The sequence below is a fragment of the Lytechinus variegatus genome, chromosome 3 (assembly GCF_018143015.1).
Source record: "Lytechinus variegatus isolate NC3 chromosome 3, Lvar_3.0, whole genome shotgun sequence".
NCBI classification, from domain to species: Eukaryota; Metazoa; Echinodermata; class Echinoidea; order Temnopleuroida; family Toxopneustidae; genus Lytechinus; species Lytechinus variegatus.
Genome location: NC_054742.1, coordinates 65,487,658 through 65,502,251, shown reverse-complemented (window position 1 = coordinate 65,502,251; position 14,594 = coordinate 65,487,658). Strand labels below are relative to the sequence as shown.

Genomic DNA, 14,594 nt, shown 5'->3' with positions numbered 1-14,594 from the left:
GAGAGGACGCCAAAAACTCACTTGGCGGGGGGTATCTGAATTTCAAAAAGAAAATCACATGACTAAAAAGTTCAATATCTGCTCTTTTCTTTGATACCTCAATAATAGAAAATGGTCGAGAATTAAAAAAGTTATGATCCCTCAAAATAATGCTTGTATTTCCCTAATTTCATTAAATAAACTTGTTTTCACCGGTTTCCCACAGAAGCTATCGCACGGTAACAAACATGACAAAAGACTTCATGCATGGCTAATCGTTTACAAAACGGAGTGTCGAGTGAGTTTGAACGCTAGCCTGTAAAACCTCTTCATTTTCTGAAATTATTGAAATTCAAGCCTTATTTCAAATAACCAGAACTTTGTTATTTCTTGACCATTTTCTGTAATTGAGGTATCAAATTAAAGAGCAGATATTGAACTTTTAAAAAATGTGGTTTTCTTTTTAAAACACAGATACGGCCCGCCAAGTGACTTTTTGGTATCCCCTTTTCAAATTGTTTTTGCTCACTCATGCGGGAATGAGAAATAATCTAAGTAATACCGGATGAAAGAGGAGATTCTAAGCTTTACATTGATAGGTCATTTGTCTATTTTATTTATGATTAAGTCATGATAAATCATCACTAAATCTCGGTTTCGTTTTTTCTGGGACGCACTGTATAGGCCAGGGGGGGGGGGCAAGATGAAAAACTTCGGCAAACAGAATTAGATCCGCTTATTTTTCTCTTTTTTTTGTTTTGAAACAGAAAAAAAGGGTAACCAGTCATCTGCGTTTCCCTTCAACCGTGCAATTCAACCGGACGGGTGCATCTTGACTGGATTTTCACATCTATGCAGTTTAGAGTGCAGTGTCAATGATAAGCCCCAGTAACTAGTACTGTAAACGATACGTAATATCTCGATTGTGTTTCAAATAATGATTTTTTTTTTAAACGATTTTATAACTTTGATTACATTTCTCATTGTAAAATTATAATGATGTTTAGTCTTAAATGTAATGAAAAGGCAAAATTTTCCACTTTTGATGTAAAAAAGTGTATATATTGTAGGCAATGCCTACTTATTAGGCATGATCATAAACGTTTTCCAGTTTGAAATAAAAAAAATCAAAACTGTTGCAAGTGTAATTCCCGAATCGCCAATTCTTCCGCCATCTATCGGCAGCTTTGCTGTTGTCACGGGCGACAACTAACGCAAATAATGCATGGGCTGGGCATGCATTGTTTACATTCGCTGCATATGTGTCTACGCCGAGATACCTATCGAAAGCACTGCGCTGCACTTGTTTTCGCGACGTCTCAGCTCATAATACACGGATCCGTCGGCCAGCCAACAGCACACCATCACCAGTTTGCAATAACTACTCAAGTCTCTACTTCTTTAATCAGTAGCAACCTTGCCGAGCTTATTCATTTCAAATTTAATAGGGAAATAATCACCAATAATCATGAATAACATCGAAATGTCAAACAGGAATCCTCATCCTTTCCCGACGTTGGAGAATGACACTAACTTTTTCGGTCCAAACACAACACAGGTGAGTAACGTATCTACGACGTTAGATTAAGTTAGGCCTAGACTCTAGAGTGAACTACGGTAAAGTCACAAAAATGTTAGCCTAGATTACGATAACAAACAATTTCAAAGTTAATCTGTTAAAATCAGGATGCAGATTCCATTGCATTGGTAATATAACTTATGAAAAATATGACAAAGTAAGATTCCAAGAAATTAGTAGATCTAGGCCCTAACTTTTTTATTTTCAATTCACCTGCAACTGAAATTTGCAAATGATCCCAAATATTTTCTTGCAACACCCCATGCTGTTACAATTGGTGCATAAATACATGTATTTACTAGTACTACTTGACTATTCAATTGAATTTATATTTTATGTATGATGGTGGGCCCCAAGTCTGCGCACCTAACAATTTGAGTTAAGATTTAACATGAATTTCTTCTTATTTCACAAAATCTTTCAGTTGATAGTGTTCCTTACATTATAATGAGTTAGTGTACCAAATATCTCATAAAACATGTGAAAGAAATATATGATTTTCTTGGAAAAACCTCGGGCAGTCATTTTCAAATTGAAAAAAAAATGGTACCCCATGTCTGCGCACTCATTCACTTTGCACACGATTCGGGGATTTTGATGAGAAAGGCTGCATTTTGAGGCTGTCACATGAAATGCCCTGAATTCATTATTTTTCCACCATTTTGAGTCGGATTTTTTAATGAATACCTGTCTATGTATTGCATGTGTAAAGTTCGTGTTCGTTGCGTATCTTCTTTTACTTGAATATCGCAGATACGCGGGTGCGCAGACTTGGGAGACCGCGCAGACATGGGGGAACTGACCATAAAATATTCAATATTCTCTGCCCCATTTCCAATCTATAATGGGCTCTTATGATTGGTAAGATTTAGTAAGAATGATGAATTGAAGAGTTGTAAATTCATATTTTCAGTTGAGATTCACCAGTTATCTATAGCCAATGTTTGACTATGTTAACTAGTTGTAGTATAATGTAAATTATTTTTTTTACGACAGAAAATGCCATATGGTGAACCAACACATATAGCACAAACAAAAGATCCTTGGATGAGACTCAACTCAACATGCACACTAGCTAGCTCAAGACGGGAAGTTTATCATCATGATCCTCAGGTAATTACTTTTTACCATTCATTTAATAAAATTTAGGTTAAAACAGGTGGTCATGTTTAAATATCTGGACTACTTTATAAGTGTTTTAATTTTTCTTTCATCATGTTCATCTTGGAAATATGATTTGAAAAAGAGTTTGGTTTCATGAAGTCCAGTGATGTGTGAATTTGTATATATTCATGCTTGCATCCTTTTATAATGAAACAAAAGGTGCCATTCCCAAATTATAATTATAGTCATGATAAAGGATTTTTATATCACAAATGGTTTACTACCAATTTCCATGTTGTGTAAAAGCAAGTACCGTCTACAAATAATTAAAAGCAATATGCAAGGAGCAAATGAAAGTGAAGATCATTATCAATCTGAGAGAGCCAGAAACGTATAGTTCAACATTGTTCCAAATTGAATTAAAAGATTTCTAGCAAGGCAAGCGTCAATTGTAGTTAAAGTGTAATATGTACTCCTTTTATTTGTATTTGTATTTTTTTTTTGGGGGGGATGTATATTTACCATAATTACTTGAAAATAATATGTGATCATATGGGTAAAAAAAATCATGAAAATTCCATTAACGTTTTTTTCTATTTGTCTCTGAAAAGGCTCCAAGGGATAGTTTGGATTTCATTCTCAAGGCAAACTACGATCATCACGGTGAATTACTCAAATCAAGATCAGAAACACTGATGCAACCTGAAACAATTGGCACCAATCATGGGTAAGATATGTTCTGTTTTTTGCTGATAAATTAACATCTTATTTAATGTGCACATGTGCTATTCACACCCACAAAATTGCAACAAATTGTTGTTTTTTTTAGCCAATGTTAATTTAAAGTAAAGACATTGTAATAGCCCACACAACTTTCACACCCTCTGGTTGCAATAAGTTGTTTGTAGCTCATATTAAAGCATAGAACTTGTTAAATCTGAAATTACCCACAATTTAATTGCAGGCTCACATTTCTAGAAAACTTATTGGGCTCAGTTAAAGTTCAAATGAAGAAAAAAGTATTATTGTTATTTCTATACTCGGGTTGGTGTAAAACCAACTACATGAAACATTCTTTGGTTCAGTTTTGTCCTCCCGCTATCTCCTAGCTGAGGCGCACTCACTGGCATGTTTCAAGTTCACTGAAATATTCAATGAAATCTGTAGTTTTGGTTGTTACTATGGTAACTGTCGTTTAATGACAACAATTAGCATTGATGATTGACAACTTTCATGAATGTCCACTTGTAATATTTTAACAAAGACAAAATGACTCAGCAGGATGTTAAATGTCCTTCAATGACCTCACATTGATTCTTCCACACTTGGAGATGATGTCAAGTTCATAAGGTCTTTCATAAGCTCTTTTATAAGCCCCTGCAGTTCTTAGTGGTGCCCTTCAATGTTTTTTTATTGATTATTTCTAAAGCTTAGAGCAAGATTAAATGTGCTGTATGAAAAGAGTCTCTGCTTATTGTTTCTTTATGAAAGATCCTTTTGAGCCCCAGTTAATAGGCCTGAGTAGACTTATTGATGCTCTGAAGATCTTGAACTTGATGAAGTAATAGTTTGTCTATTCACATAATCTGATTATCATAGCAGGATATTGAGACATCTAAAATCATTCATCCATATTCTGAAGTCAGGTTTAAAGTAAACTGTGGTCTAAAGTTGTGGTTTAAGTATGGGTAGTCAATTGTGACATAAATCTTAAACAGCAGAGGTTCAATTAATCAGCTCATCTGACATCAGTGTTGTAGTGCCTTGATGCTCGGCCTTGGCCTTAAGGCGCCTTAAGGCCTATTTTTTCAAAGCCTTGGCCTTGAACATTCAAGCCTTGGCCTTGAGAGGGCCTTGGCCTTGGCCTTGAGGATTTTGAGCCTTGAAATTTCAAGGCATTTTCAAGGCATTTTCAAGGCTTTTTCAAGGCATTTTGTATTTTGTACTTTCATTTGTTTTATAAAAGTAATTATAAATGTTTCAATTGTTCTGTACATCTAATGACACTAAATACTACCAGTCAGCAGCAGCAGAAGCAGTAAGTGTACTTAGCAGTGCCATCAATTGCAATTATCATCACATAATTGTGTAACAAAGAGAAGTGATGAAAATTAATATTATTTATTGGTAATATGATGTAATCATGACTAATAAGGATAATGACAATATCAATAATAATGATAATAATTATGATTAGGATTATAGTCAGTGGCGTAACTACAGGGGGCATGGGGGCACGTGCCCCCCCCCCTCCCAATCGGCTGACTAAAAAAAGGGAGGAAAAGAGGGAGAAAGGAAGAGAAACGTAGTGGGAAAGAAGACGATGTTCATTATAATGTTATAATTATGTTATGTTACATTACATAAGAAACATTTTTTTTCATATAAATGAAACATAATTGGCTCAGGGCATATATGTCTTCATTGTTCCTGGTGCTCCCATTGTCTGTTTACCGAGATATATAATCCTGTTATACTAAAACCTCCCGTTTTCAAGTCAATATACACCAAACTACCAAATATATTTCCTCGCATTTCGAGTTATTCTTTTACATGTACAATAGTATGCTTCTTTTTCATGAATACTTTTAAGTGATTGTCCCATTTTAAGGTCTTAATATAAAACATTTCCTGTCCGTGCATACGTTCGCAGTAGTGAATTGGTAAAAGATGTCTGCTCTCCATCAATTCCTAGAATGAGTCCTTAAAATGTCCCTTTTTCTGATCTGAATATCAAAAATTTTCGCATTCGCATCCTTTGGTTAATGAAGTACGTATTCTTGAATTCCTACAAACAAGCCTTAAAATGCCCCTCTTTAGGTCTGAATTTCCTAAATTTTCAGCTCGCGCTTCGCGCTCGCAAGATTTGATTAGTGAGATGGGTATGTTAATCATGATTACAAGTGCTTTATGTGCATGTTTAGATGTAATTCTAACAAAATCAGCAAGCGTTTATTGGCACTCCCATTAAATGACAATGGTGAGATGTGTATAATCTTAATAGATAAAAGATTCCTAAAATATAGTCCTTAAAATCTTCCTGTTTGGGGTCAATATTTACAAAAATTTTAGTTCGCGCTTCGCACTCGAATTATTTAGCGAGACAGATACGTATCATGATTACAAAAGATTGATTGTAATATGTCCCTTTTTAGGTTTGAGTATCAAAAAATTTAAGCTCGCGCTTCGCGCTCGCATTATTTGACTAGTGAGATACATGTCCGTTTATTGGCACTGTCCTTATAAAAATATCTCTATTAGGTCAGTATACCTGGCAACTGGGCGCGCTTCGCGAGCTCACTAGGCAGTTCCAAGTTTTTGCTGGTGCCCCAATGCCGTGACCCACGTTACGCCACTGATTATAGTGATTTTATGACAGGAATCATTCTGACAGATCTGACTGCAATTTTGACAGCAATTTTCATACTTTAAAAATAGCTTACTCTAAAGAATGATAACAAGGTTGATTTCTATTCCATTAGGTTTTCCTTGTATTATTTTCTTTGACCAACAAGAATGTTTTAAGTCTTAATGATATTCTGAAAAGATTCGGTAAACTTGAACACAAACTTCAATTTTGTCATTGCCAGATGGGCTATGGCATCAATGGCATGATGAGCCAAAAATTTTGAGGGGCCAAGCATGGCATACAGAGCAAAATTTTAGGTTTCAAAATCAACAACTTTTGGATTGTGCTTGCATAAATTATTGTCAAGTAAGGTTCGCATTCAACACAAAAAAATGCTTAGAATGTCTAGTTTTTAGGTCAGAATATTACAAATTTTTGAGCTCGCGCTTTGCGCTCGCATTATTTGATTGGTGAGTTATGTATCCTATTTATGAGTCACTAAATGCAGTCCAGAACAGCTTCCTTTTCTGGTCAGTAAAAATTTCAGCTTGTGTTTTGTGCTCGCGTTAATTTGTTTAGTAAGATGCACACCTTTTTCATGATAACAAAAACAGCTCGAAATATTTAAATTTCATTTCTTATTACGTCTTATTACAACATCTCGCAAGGATGCCCTTTTAACAGTGATTAGCACCATAATTGACCCAAAATCGAGTTTTACAACTTCAATTTTTTTTTTCAAAACCACTTGCTCGCTATGCTTTCTATAGCGGGAAATTAAAGCCTAAATCAAAATATCTGTCTTATCAATTAGAAATCACTTAAAAAAGCTTTGCTGAACTGCACCAAAATTCTCATTTTTACTTATGTAAGTGCATTTTTGGCTTTGACCTCCCCCCCTCCACAAAAAAAATCATTCTGCCTCCCCTGTACCAGGTAGAGGAGAAAGACATATGTTGAGAATGGGCATGCCAGGATCAGATCACCTTGGTAATAATAATTATTGCAATGTGAATCGCCTAGAACAATAATTAAATGTTTTTATGTCTAAATCTACATGATCTATCATGAAATTATTTTCATTTTAAATGTACAAGGGTAAAAAATTTTGCTCGCTCACACCTTTTATACATTTGGTCCGGTGTGTCATGTATGCCGCCTAAGCATTGTTGTCTAATTTTTTTTCCATATTGTACAATTGAAATGCCTTGGCCTTGGCCTTGGCCTTGAGGTTTTCAGGCCTTGGCCTTGGCCTTGGGTTTCCATGCCTTGGCCTCAGCCTTGGTTATTGAAGCCTTGGCCTTGGGTATTAAAGCCTTGGCCTTGGCCTTGGCCTTGGAGGTTTGAGCCTTGACTACAACACTGTCTGACATACAAATTATTCTCATTTTTTCTGGGAATGATAAATAAGATACAGTCTGTACCATCAAAGAGCTACATTAGGAAGAGCACAGAAACATAAATGGTGAAGATTTTTTTGACATCTTTGGCTTTGACCATGATTTAAGTTAAACTGGACATCAGAATACGACCCAATAACAAAGGGTGATTTCAAGTTCAGTGTTGAAATTTTGGTGTTGATGTTAGGTCAATTTTAACACGATTACATAAAATGCAGATGGTCCTGAAAAGTCACTCACTAGTTGTTGAGATGTTAATAGTGTGATCTGGATCAGTTTTATAAACTCAGAATAGTTTTTGGAGCCAGCGGAAGCAATCAAATTCCAACACCAACACCAGACTTGAAATCACTCAATATATCCTTGTTGCTTGGATAACTGACTCTAAACTTTTTTTGTGACAGGCGTATCCTGAAAAATCGAGAGGTAGAAAAGGAGGCAGAGCCCATGTCACCCACCGGCAAGCTCAAGATCGTCAGTGTTCACATCCCCAAGAAAGAGAGTATCCACAGCGTGAAAGGGGCCATCGAAAGCCACCATACCCCGGCTACGAACCAAGGATTTATAAGGAAACACGATGGTGGTTTTTACTTATGAGAACCTAGCATGAAGCAAACTTTACTGTATAGAATACACAAAGTGTTGGTCTGCTTAACAAGTAATTTCGACCATCTACACTGTACTTTCAAATAATATGAACATTAATAGGCGTTGCAACCTTATCATGATAGGGCTTGTCAACCTCGGTGAGCTATCTGAGCTTACATGCAAGCGAAAAATGTTGAATTTCTCTTCACGCGATCTTAGGATTGTTTTTACTCTCATATGCATAAATAAACTTTCAAAATCATGTTTCAGACCATTGGATTTTATAAGTCAGAAAATAAATTCAACATTTATTGGCTGTGAAGCTGGTATTCAAGAAAGCAAATGTTTGGGCAATATTATGGATAGGTGTTATCATGACCAAAATGGAACGAGTATTGTTCAGATCATTGTTTCTGTTCACTTATTTTTATATCTAAAATTTTCTAACCGATGCATAGTAGCCTTTGTATGTGGAGAGGCTCTTTTAAATCCGTCCGTTTATCACATCATGGTATATATCATTACCCACTTTGACATAAATATCTTATTCAGTATTTTGGTCCTTTTGGATGCCGCCAGAATGTTAACACAATAAAAGTGCTATTCTGTTGTTTTTAAATGAAAGCTATGCAAACTGTGCTTTTACTGATATAATTGTGTATTTTAATTACTAATTTTTATAGGCAGATAAAATAATTTTCATACACATCTCTCTATAAAGCGATATTTGTGAATGTAAGCCTTGGATCATGATATGTAATTAAACCATGTACAGAAACTGTATAGAAATATGAGTAATTAAAGTTAGAAATATGAAATGTAATGCAGGCTTCATTCATATTTATGCATTGGTGCCAAGGTGCAGGAGATAGCTGGAGAAAGAAAGGGCAAGGGAGAGAGAAAGATAGAGAGGAAGAGAGGGGAAAAGGTATGGAAGAGAGACAGAGAGAGGGAGATATATATAGAGGTAGGGGGCTCAGGGGTGGTATAAATTTTGACTGAAAGAGAATGGTAGAGAGACTGGAATACTCTCCAGGGAGTGGAGGATGTGCACACATTGTGTGCGGGAATGACTGATTGAATCCAATGACCAGGGTAACAATACATCTGTTAAGCGCTTAGACATGTTGTTCCGATGCATCAAGCATATTTTGAAATATATGTAGGCAAACCTATCTTTAGTGGCCACTAAAAGGGTTTCCTGTTTGAAAGGAATATTTTTTATTGAACCTGTCTTATAAGGCCGCCTGTCAACAGTGGCCATTGTTTCCTGTTTCCCTTAGAGGCCTTCATAGACAGGTCAAATAAAAGAATCCCACAGACTATAAATAAAGCATTTCACCAGTCATTAATACTTGTATTGTTTGACTTGATTTTATTAGAAATATGTTTCAGCAAAGGCTGAAATGTTACATTTACTGACATAATGCAAGATAACCATTACTGTACACTAAAATTTCCTGCAATTAAGATCAATTTTATCACCAAATTCTCAATGATAATCTATACCAAATATTTACATTTTAAAATCTTGACAACCGACAGTTAACAGAATATCAAGAAATTATAAAATTGAATTACTTTTGTATAACTACATGACATGAATTGTTAAAGGAGAATGAAACCATTGGAACAAGATAGCTTGTGTGAAAACAGAAAAATCAAAGAAACAGATCAACAAAAGTTTGAGAAAAATCGGACAAATAATGAGAAAGTTATGAGCATTTGAATATTGCGATCACTAATGCTATGGAGATAGCAAATTGGCAATGCGACAAAGATGTGTGATGTCACTTGTGAACAACTCTCCCCATTACTTTGGTATATATATTTCACTTGAATTGCCTCTTTTATCACATCTATCCATAGATCATGTGTTCTTTCTACATGAGGGCATGTAATACATATTTTTTAAGAATACATCATGGATAGAGTTTGTATCATCATAAGAAAAAGCAAAAAGAGACATTTTGAGGGTATTTTATAGTCCACCAAAGGGAAAGTTGTTCATCAGTGACATCACACATCCTTGTCGCATTGCCAATGGGAGGATCTCCATAGCATTAGTGGTCGCAATATTAAAATGCACATAACTTTCTCATTATTTGTCCGATTTTTCTCAAACTTTCTTTATTCTTATTCTTATACGATTTTTCTGTTTCTACACAAGCCTATTTGTTCCAAAGGTTTCATTCCCCTTTAAGTAGTTTAGATTTGGCCTTTAAATGGAGTTTAATTCCTTATAATAACTTGAGAAGCAAATGTTATCACACCTAATGATTTTTACCACTATGATAATGCAATATGGTATCTTATATCAAAATATAGCTTGATTTAAAAAAGAGTGCTTTTTGGTGTAAAAAAATCTTTTACTATTCGGTTAAAATATGTTCAATGCTCATTTTGGTTTAATACCAGGTTCTAGTTTCATAAATACTTGTAATAACAAATGCAAAATTTCAATAACAAATTTGCTATCAGCCAATCAGATGGGAAGATTTCAGTAGCTTTTAACTGTAAATTGCTAATTTGTTATTCTAACAAGTTTTATGAGACAGGGCCTTTTACCTGAAACAATCTCCCATATCCATGATTATACCATTTAAATACCCAGGCTACCTGGTTGGGTGAGAAAGGGTCTAAAAACTATTTGCATTTTTGTACTATTTCTTAATCTTGCATTGTACATGCTGTCTTGTTTTTGATTAAGTGCCGAATAAAATAATAAAAATAATAATAATAAATGAAATGAGGGTCCGGTCTTACAAAGAGTTGTGACTGATCCGATCAATCGCAATTCTGTGGAAATCAATCAATGTAATGATATTTTCTACAAGATATTCAAACAATGTCATTTGTAAACAAAGAGAAGCACACTGAAATTTGAAGAAAACAAGGAATGCATGCATGGTTAGAGAATATTTTGAACAAACGTGCATTTGAGGTGTTGATGTTGCTGGCTTTCCATAGATGTGGTTGATTGGATCATCGCAACTCTTTGTAAGACGGGACCCTGATTTGTACATCCATAAACAAAAACAATATCAGACAAAAAAGATGGACGGGTTGCTGTCTCTTTCAAAGTACTAGAGAGTGGATGGAACAAGAAATAAAATTCAGCTCAGTTTGTACACAAAATTTCTAGAGCCTATCAATTCAGCCTACATGTACATTTAAATAAAAATTGCCATATATGGAACAATAGAAAAATTTTATTTCCAGCCTCCAACCGGGTAATGAAAAAAACAAAATATTCATTGCATATTGTATGATGACCTAAGGATAGGACACATTATTCACATGCATTAAGCCTTGTTCAGAAATGATGCCAGCTCAGCAACATTTTCAGTGTTTACCAGTATACATGTACATGGTGAGAAATTTTACATCACTTATACCAAAGAATGTGTATTATAAGCTTCAAGTCCAAAAAGAATATTTCAAAATTGAGGGGAATACTCATATGACATCATGATTTCATTTTGACGTTGTGACTCATCTTATGCCATGTCAAAACGATTTTATGACTACATCAAGGCCCCGTCTTACAAAGAAATCCATCAGTGTCATAATTTTTTCTACAGGAAATTTACAAAGTGTCCTTTGTAAACAAAGGACAACACACCAAACTGTCAAGAAATCAAAGAATCTATGGATATGCATTCATATCTAGAACAATTTTTTGAACAAAAATGTATTTTACATGTTGACTTTGCTGGCTTTCCATAGTTGCACTTGATCTGATCAATCACAACTCTTTGTAAGACGGGCCCCAGGAGTCATCTGAAATGGTGCTCTATTTTTCTAGCAACTGTTTAGGACTTTTCTGTTACATCATGCAGCATTGTAATATCTCAGACACATACTCCACAAGTATAATACATGTATGAATAATTTTTCCAGAATATAGAATATCTAATGATACCTTATACAAAAGTTAACTTTGCCAGCATTATACTCATTGAAATAATGTGAAAGACAAGGATATTCTTTTGAAAGACAACCTGAAAGAATCTGGACATTAAGCACAGTATCATAACACACCAATCCACAAAAAATAAATTTGTTTCTCTCATCCAAAATATACATATTTATGTATATTTACAATTAAAGGTGTTGAATTATGAGTAAAATAAGAGATAGATCTGATACTTCTGATTATGACATTTGATGATGGTGCAATATCCATCAATTATAATGCATACAAGGGTGGAAATCTCTCCCCAAGGTAGAGGGACCAGGGGCTGGAAAATATGACAAGAAAAAAAAAATCATAAAAGACCAAAAATAGTAGGGGGACATTTGATATTCCATTTCCTCATTTCCATTTATGCTCTATATTATACTGTTTTTTTCTGTCTTACGAAGTAAGAATGCCCTACTATAAAATTGTAAGAATGCCCTTCTTTAAAACTGTACCTGATTTGTATTGCTTTATATTACTTTGTGTTATGTTTTGAATGGAAATGAAATAAAAGAATTGAATTGAAATATTTTGTCCCCCTACTATTTTGGGTATGGGGGGGGGGCACATCCCCCCTGGGATTTCCGCCCATGAATGCATAACATATGGAATTCAATACAGGATAGAACTTTTCAGACTTTTGTTTACACAACTATGAAAACGTTAACCATTCATCTTCGCATGCAGTATGCTACCGCACTCCTGGTTCTTCATTTTCATTACATTATGCAGACAAAGTAACGTATGGCAGGGGAGTCCATGCCCATTTGGTTTTCATTGATCTTTGATCCGATGTCACAAATGTTGGCGTACTGAATCGTAAATTCCTGAGTATCATACTAATAGACCATTCAAATACAAACTGGGTGTAGATGGATAATGAAAGACATGATAAAGCTCAATGAGACACAAGAATATTTCACCAATTGAACAGGGATTTTCTTATTTACATTAAATTAGCAGAGATGCCAAGTTCAAAAAAATGTTATGCGTGAGATTTTCATGATTCGGCGTCTCTGCGCGCGCGCGGCCAGTACTTACACTCGTACGTTGCGAAAAGGCGCGCGCGCAACGCGCGCGCATGAGATATGGGCTTCATCATGATATCGATCCACTACCAAACCATGCGATGCACGCACACGATTCATCGTATCACGTACTAGCTGTGCGCTGACTGCACTCTCGATTCGTCTCGCGTGCCGGGCTAGACGCGAAGGCGGTCGGCCAGTCGTATAATCTAGCGAATAATGCTACTTTTTCTCTTTTTTTTCTGTTGGGTCCCGATGCGTGAGAAAAATGGGTGCCATGCGTGAGATCGTGAGACGGACCCTGAATGCGTGAGTCTCACGCACAATGCGTGAGACTTGGTAGCTCTGAATTAGTGAAAAATAATGAATGGGTATTATTTCAGAAAGGTGTATGTAAAGTGGCATACTGTATGTCTTTAAGAATGCCTTTCTGTTGAAGTACTGAAAGCCAAGCTGGTATAACCAATGATGTAGGAAACATTTTACGTGTAAGTTAATCAGTCATAGTGGCTGACCTTACAGATGGCAGAAATTATAATTTCTGCCAAATCAATCTCATATTGGTTAAAGTGGAGATAATGGCTGAGTGGGATTTGAACTCACAACCTCACAATCATGAGTCCAATGTTCTAACCACGAGAGCACATGCCCATGACATACACACGAATCATCAACATAGGGAAATGATCATGATTGAGTAGAGTATGACTGTATACCCTTAGCATCTCTGTTAGCTCCATGCCCTAAGGATCATACGTACCAAGTATGAACGAAACTGATGCAAAATGAAACATTTTCAAACAGACCAACAGACTATAACAGACTAACGGACCAACAGGAAGAGTGATTACCAGTACTAGGTCTCTGCCGAACTTTGATCAGGCGAGACAAAAATGATTGCAAGGATATCCTTCAGCTTTCCATAGTTTAAAGTCTTAACTGAGTTTGAGTGGTTCTTTACAGGACCAACACTTGGTCAACACTTAGATGAACAACCTTTGGATACATTTCAAAATTCATGTAGGAATAAGGGTATGAGATATGAAACAAGTGGAATGCCTCTGGCCGTCTCACCTGCATCACGCGGTTCAATATAGCAGCAGTGCTGACTTTGCATACTACTCTAACTCGCACAAGATGTTCAGTGATACATGGTTACTCTTATGTCCTCTTTTTAAGAACTAGACCAATAAACTTACAGAGATATGATGGTTATTCAACAAAAAACCCCAACATGGCCAAAGTTCATTGACCTTACATGACCTTTGACCTTGATCATGTGACCTGAAACTGGAACAGGATGTTCAGTGATACTTGATTACTCTTATGTACAAGTTTCATGAATCAGATCCATAAACTTTCAAAGTTATGATGGTAATTCAACAGATACACCCAATTCGGCTAAAGTTCATTGACCTTTGACCTTGGACATGTGACCTGAAACACGCACAGGATGTTCAGTGATACTTGGTTACTCTAATGTCCAAGTTTAACGAACTAGACCAATAAACTTTCAAAGTTATGATGGTAATTCAACAGATACCCCGATTCGGCCAAAGTTCATTGACCCTAAATGACCTTTGACCTTAATCATGAGACCTGA

At 35.7% G+C, this 14,594-nt stretch overlaps 1 protein-coding gene across 1 annotated transcript; it reads left to right on the top strand.

Moving 5' to 3' along the window:
* The first annotated feature begins 1,293 nt into the window (after nt 1-1,293).
* LOC121411694 (uncharacterized protein C1orf194 homolog) lies at nt 1,294-8,822 on the top strand. The gene is made up of 4 exons (XM_041604522.1): nt 1,294-1,537; nt 2,555-2,671; nt 3,274-3,389; nt 7,816-8,822. Exons 1-4 carry the CDS (start codon nt 1,448-1,450, stop codon nt 8,006-8,008), a joined length of 516 nt encoding a protein of 171 aa, XP_041460456.1. The 5' UTR covers nt 1,294-1,447; the 3' UTR covers nt 8,009-8,822.
* The last annotated feature ends 5,772 nt before the right edge of the window (nt 8,823-14,594 follow it).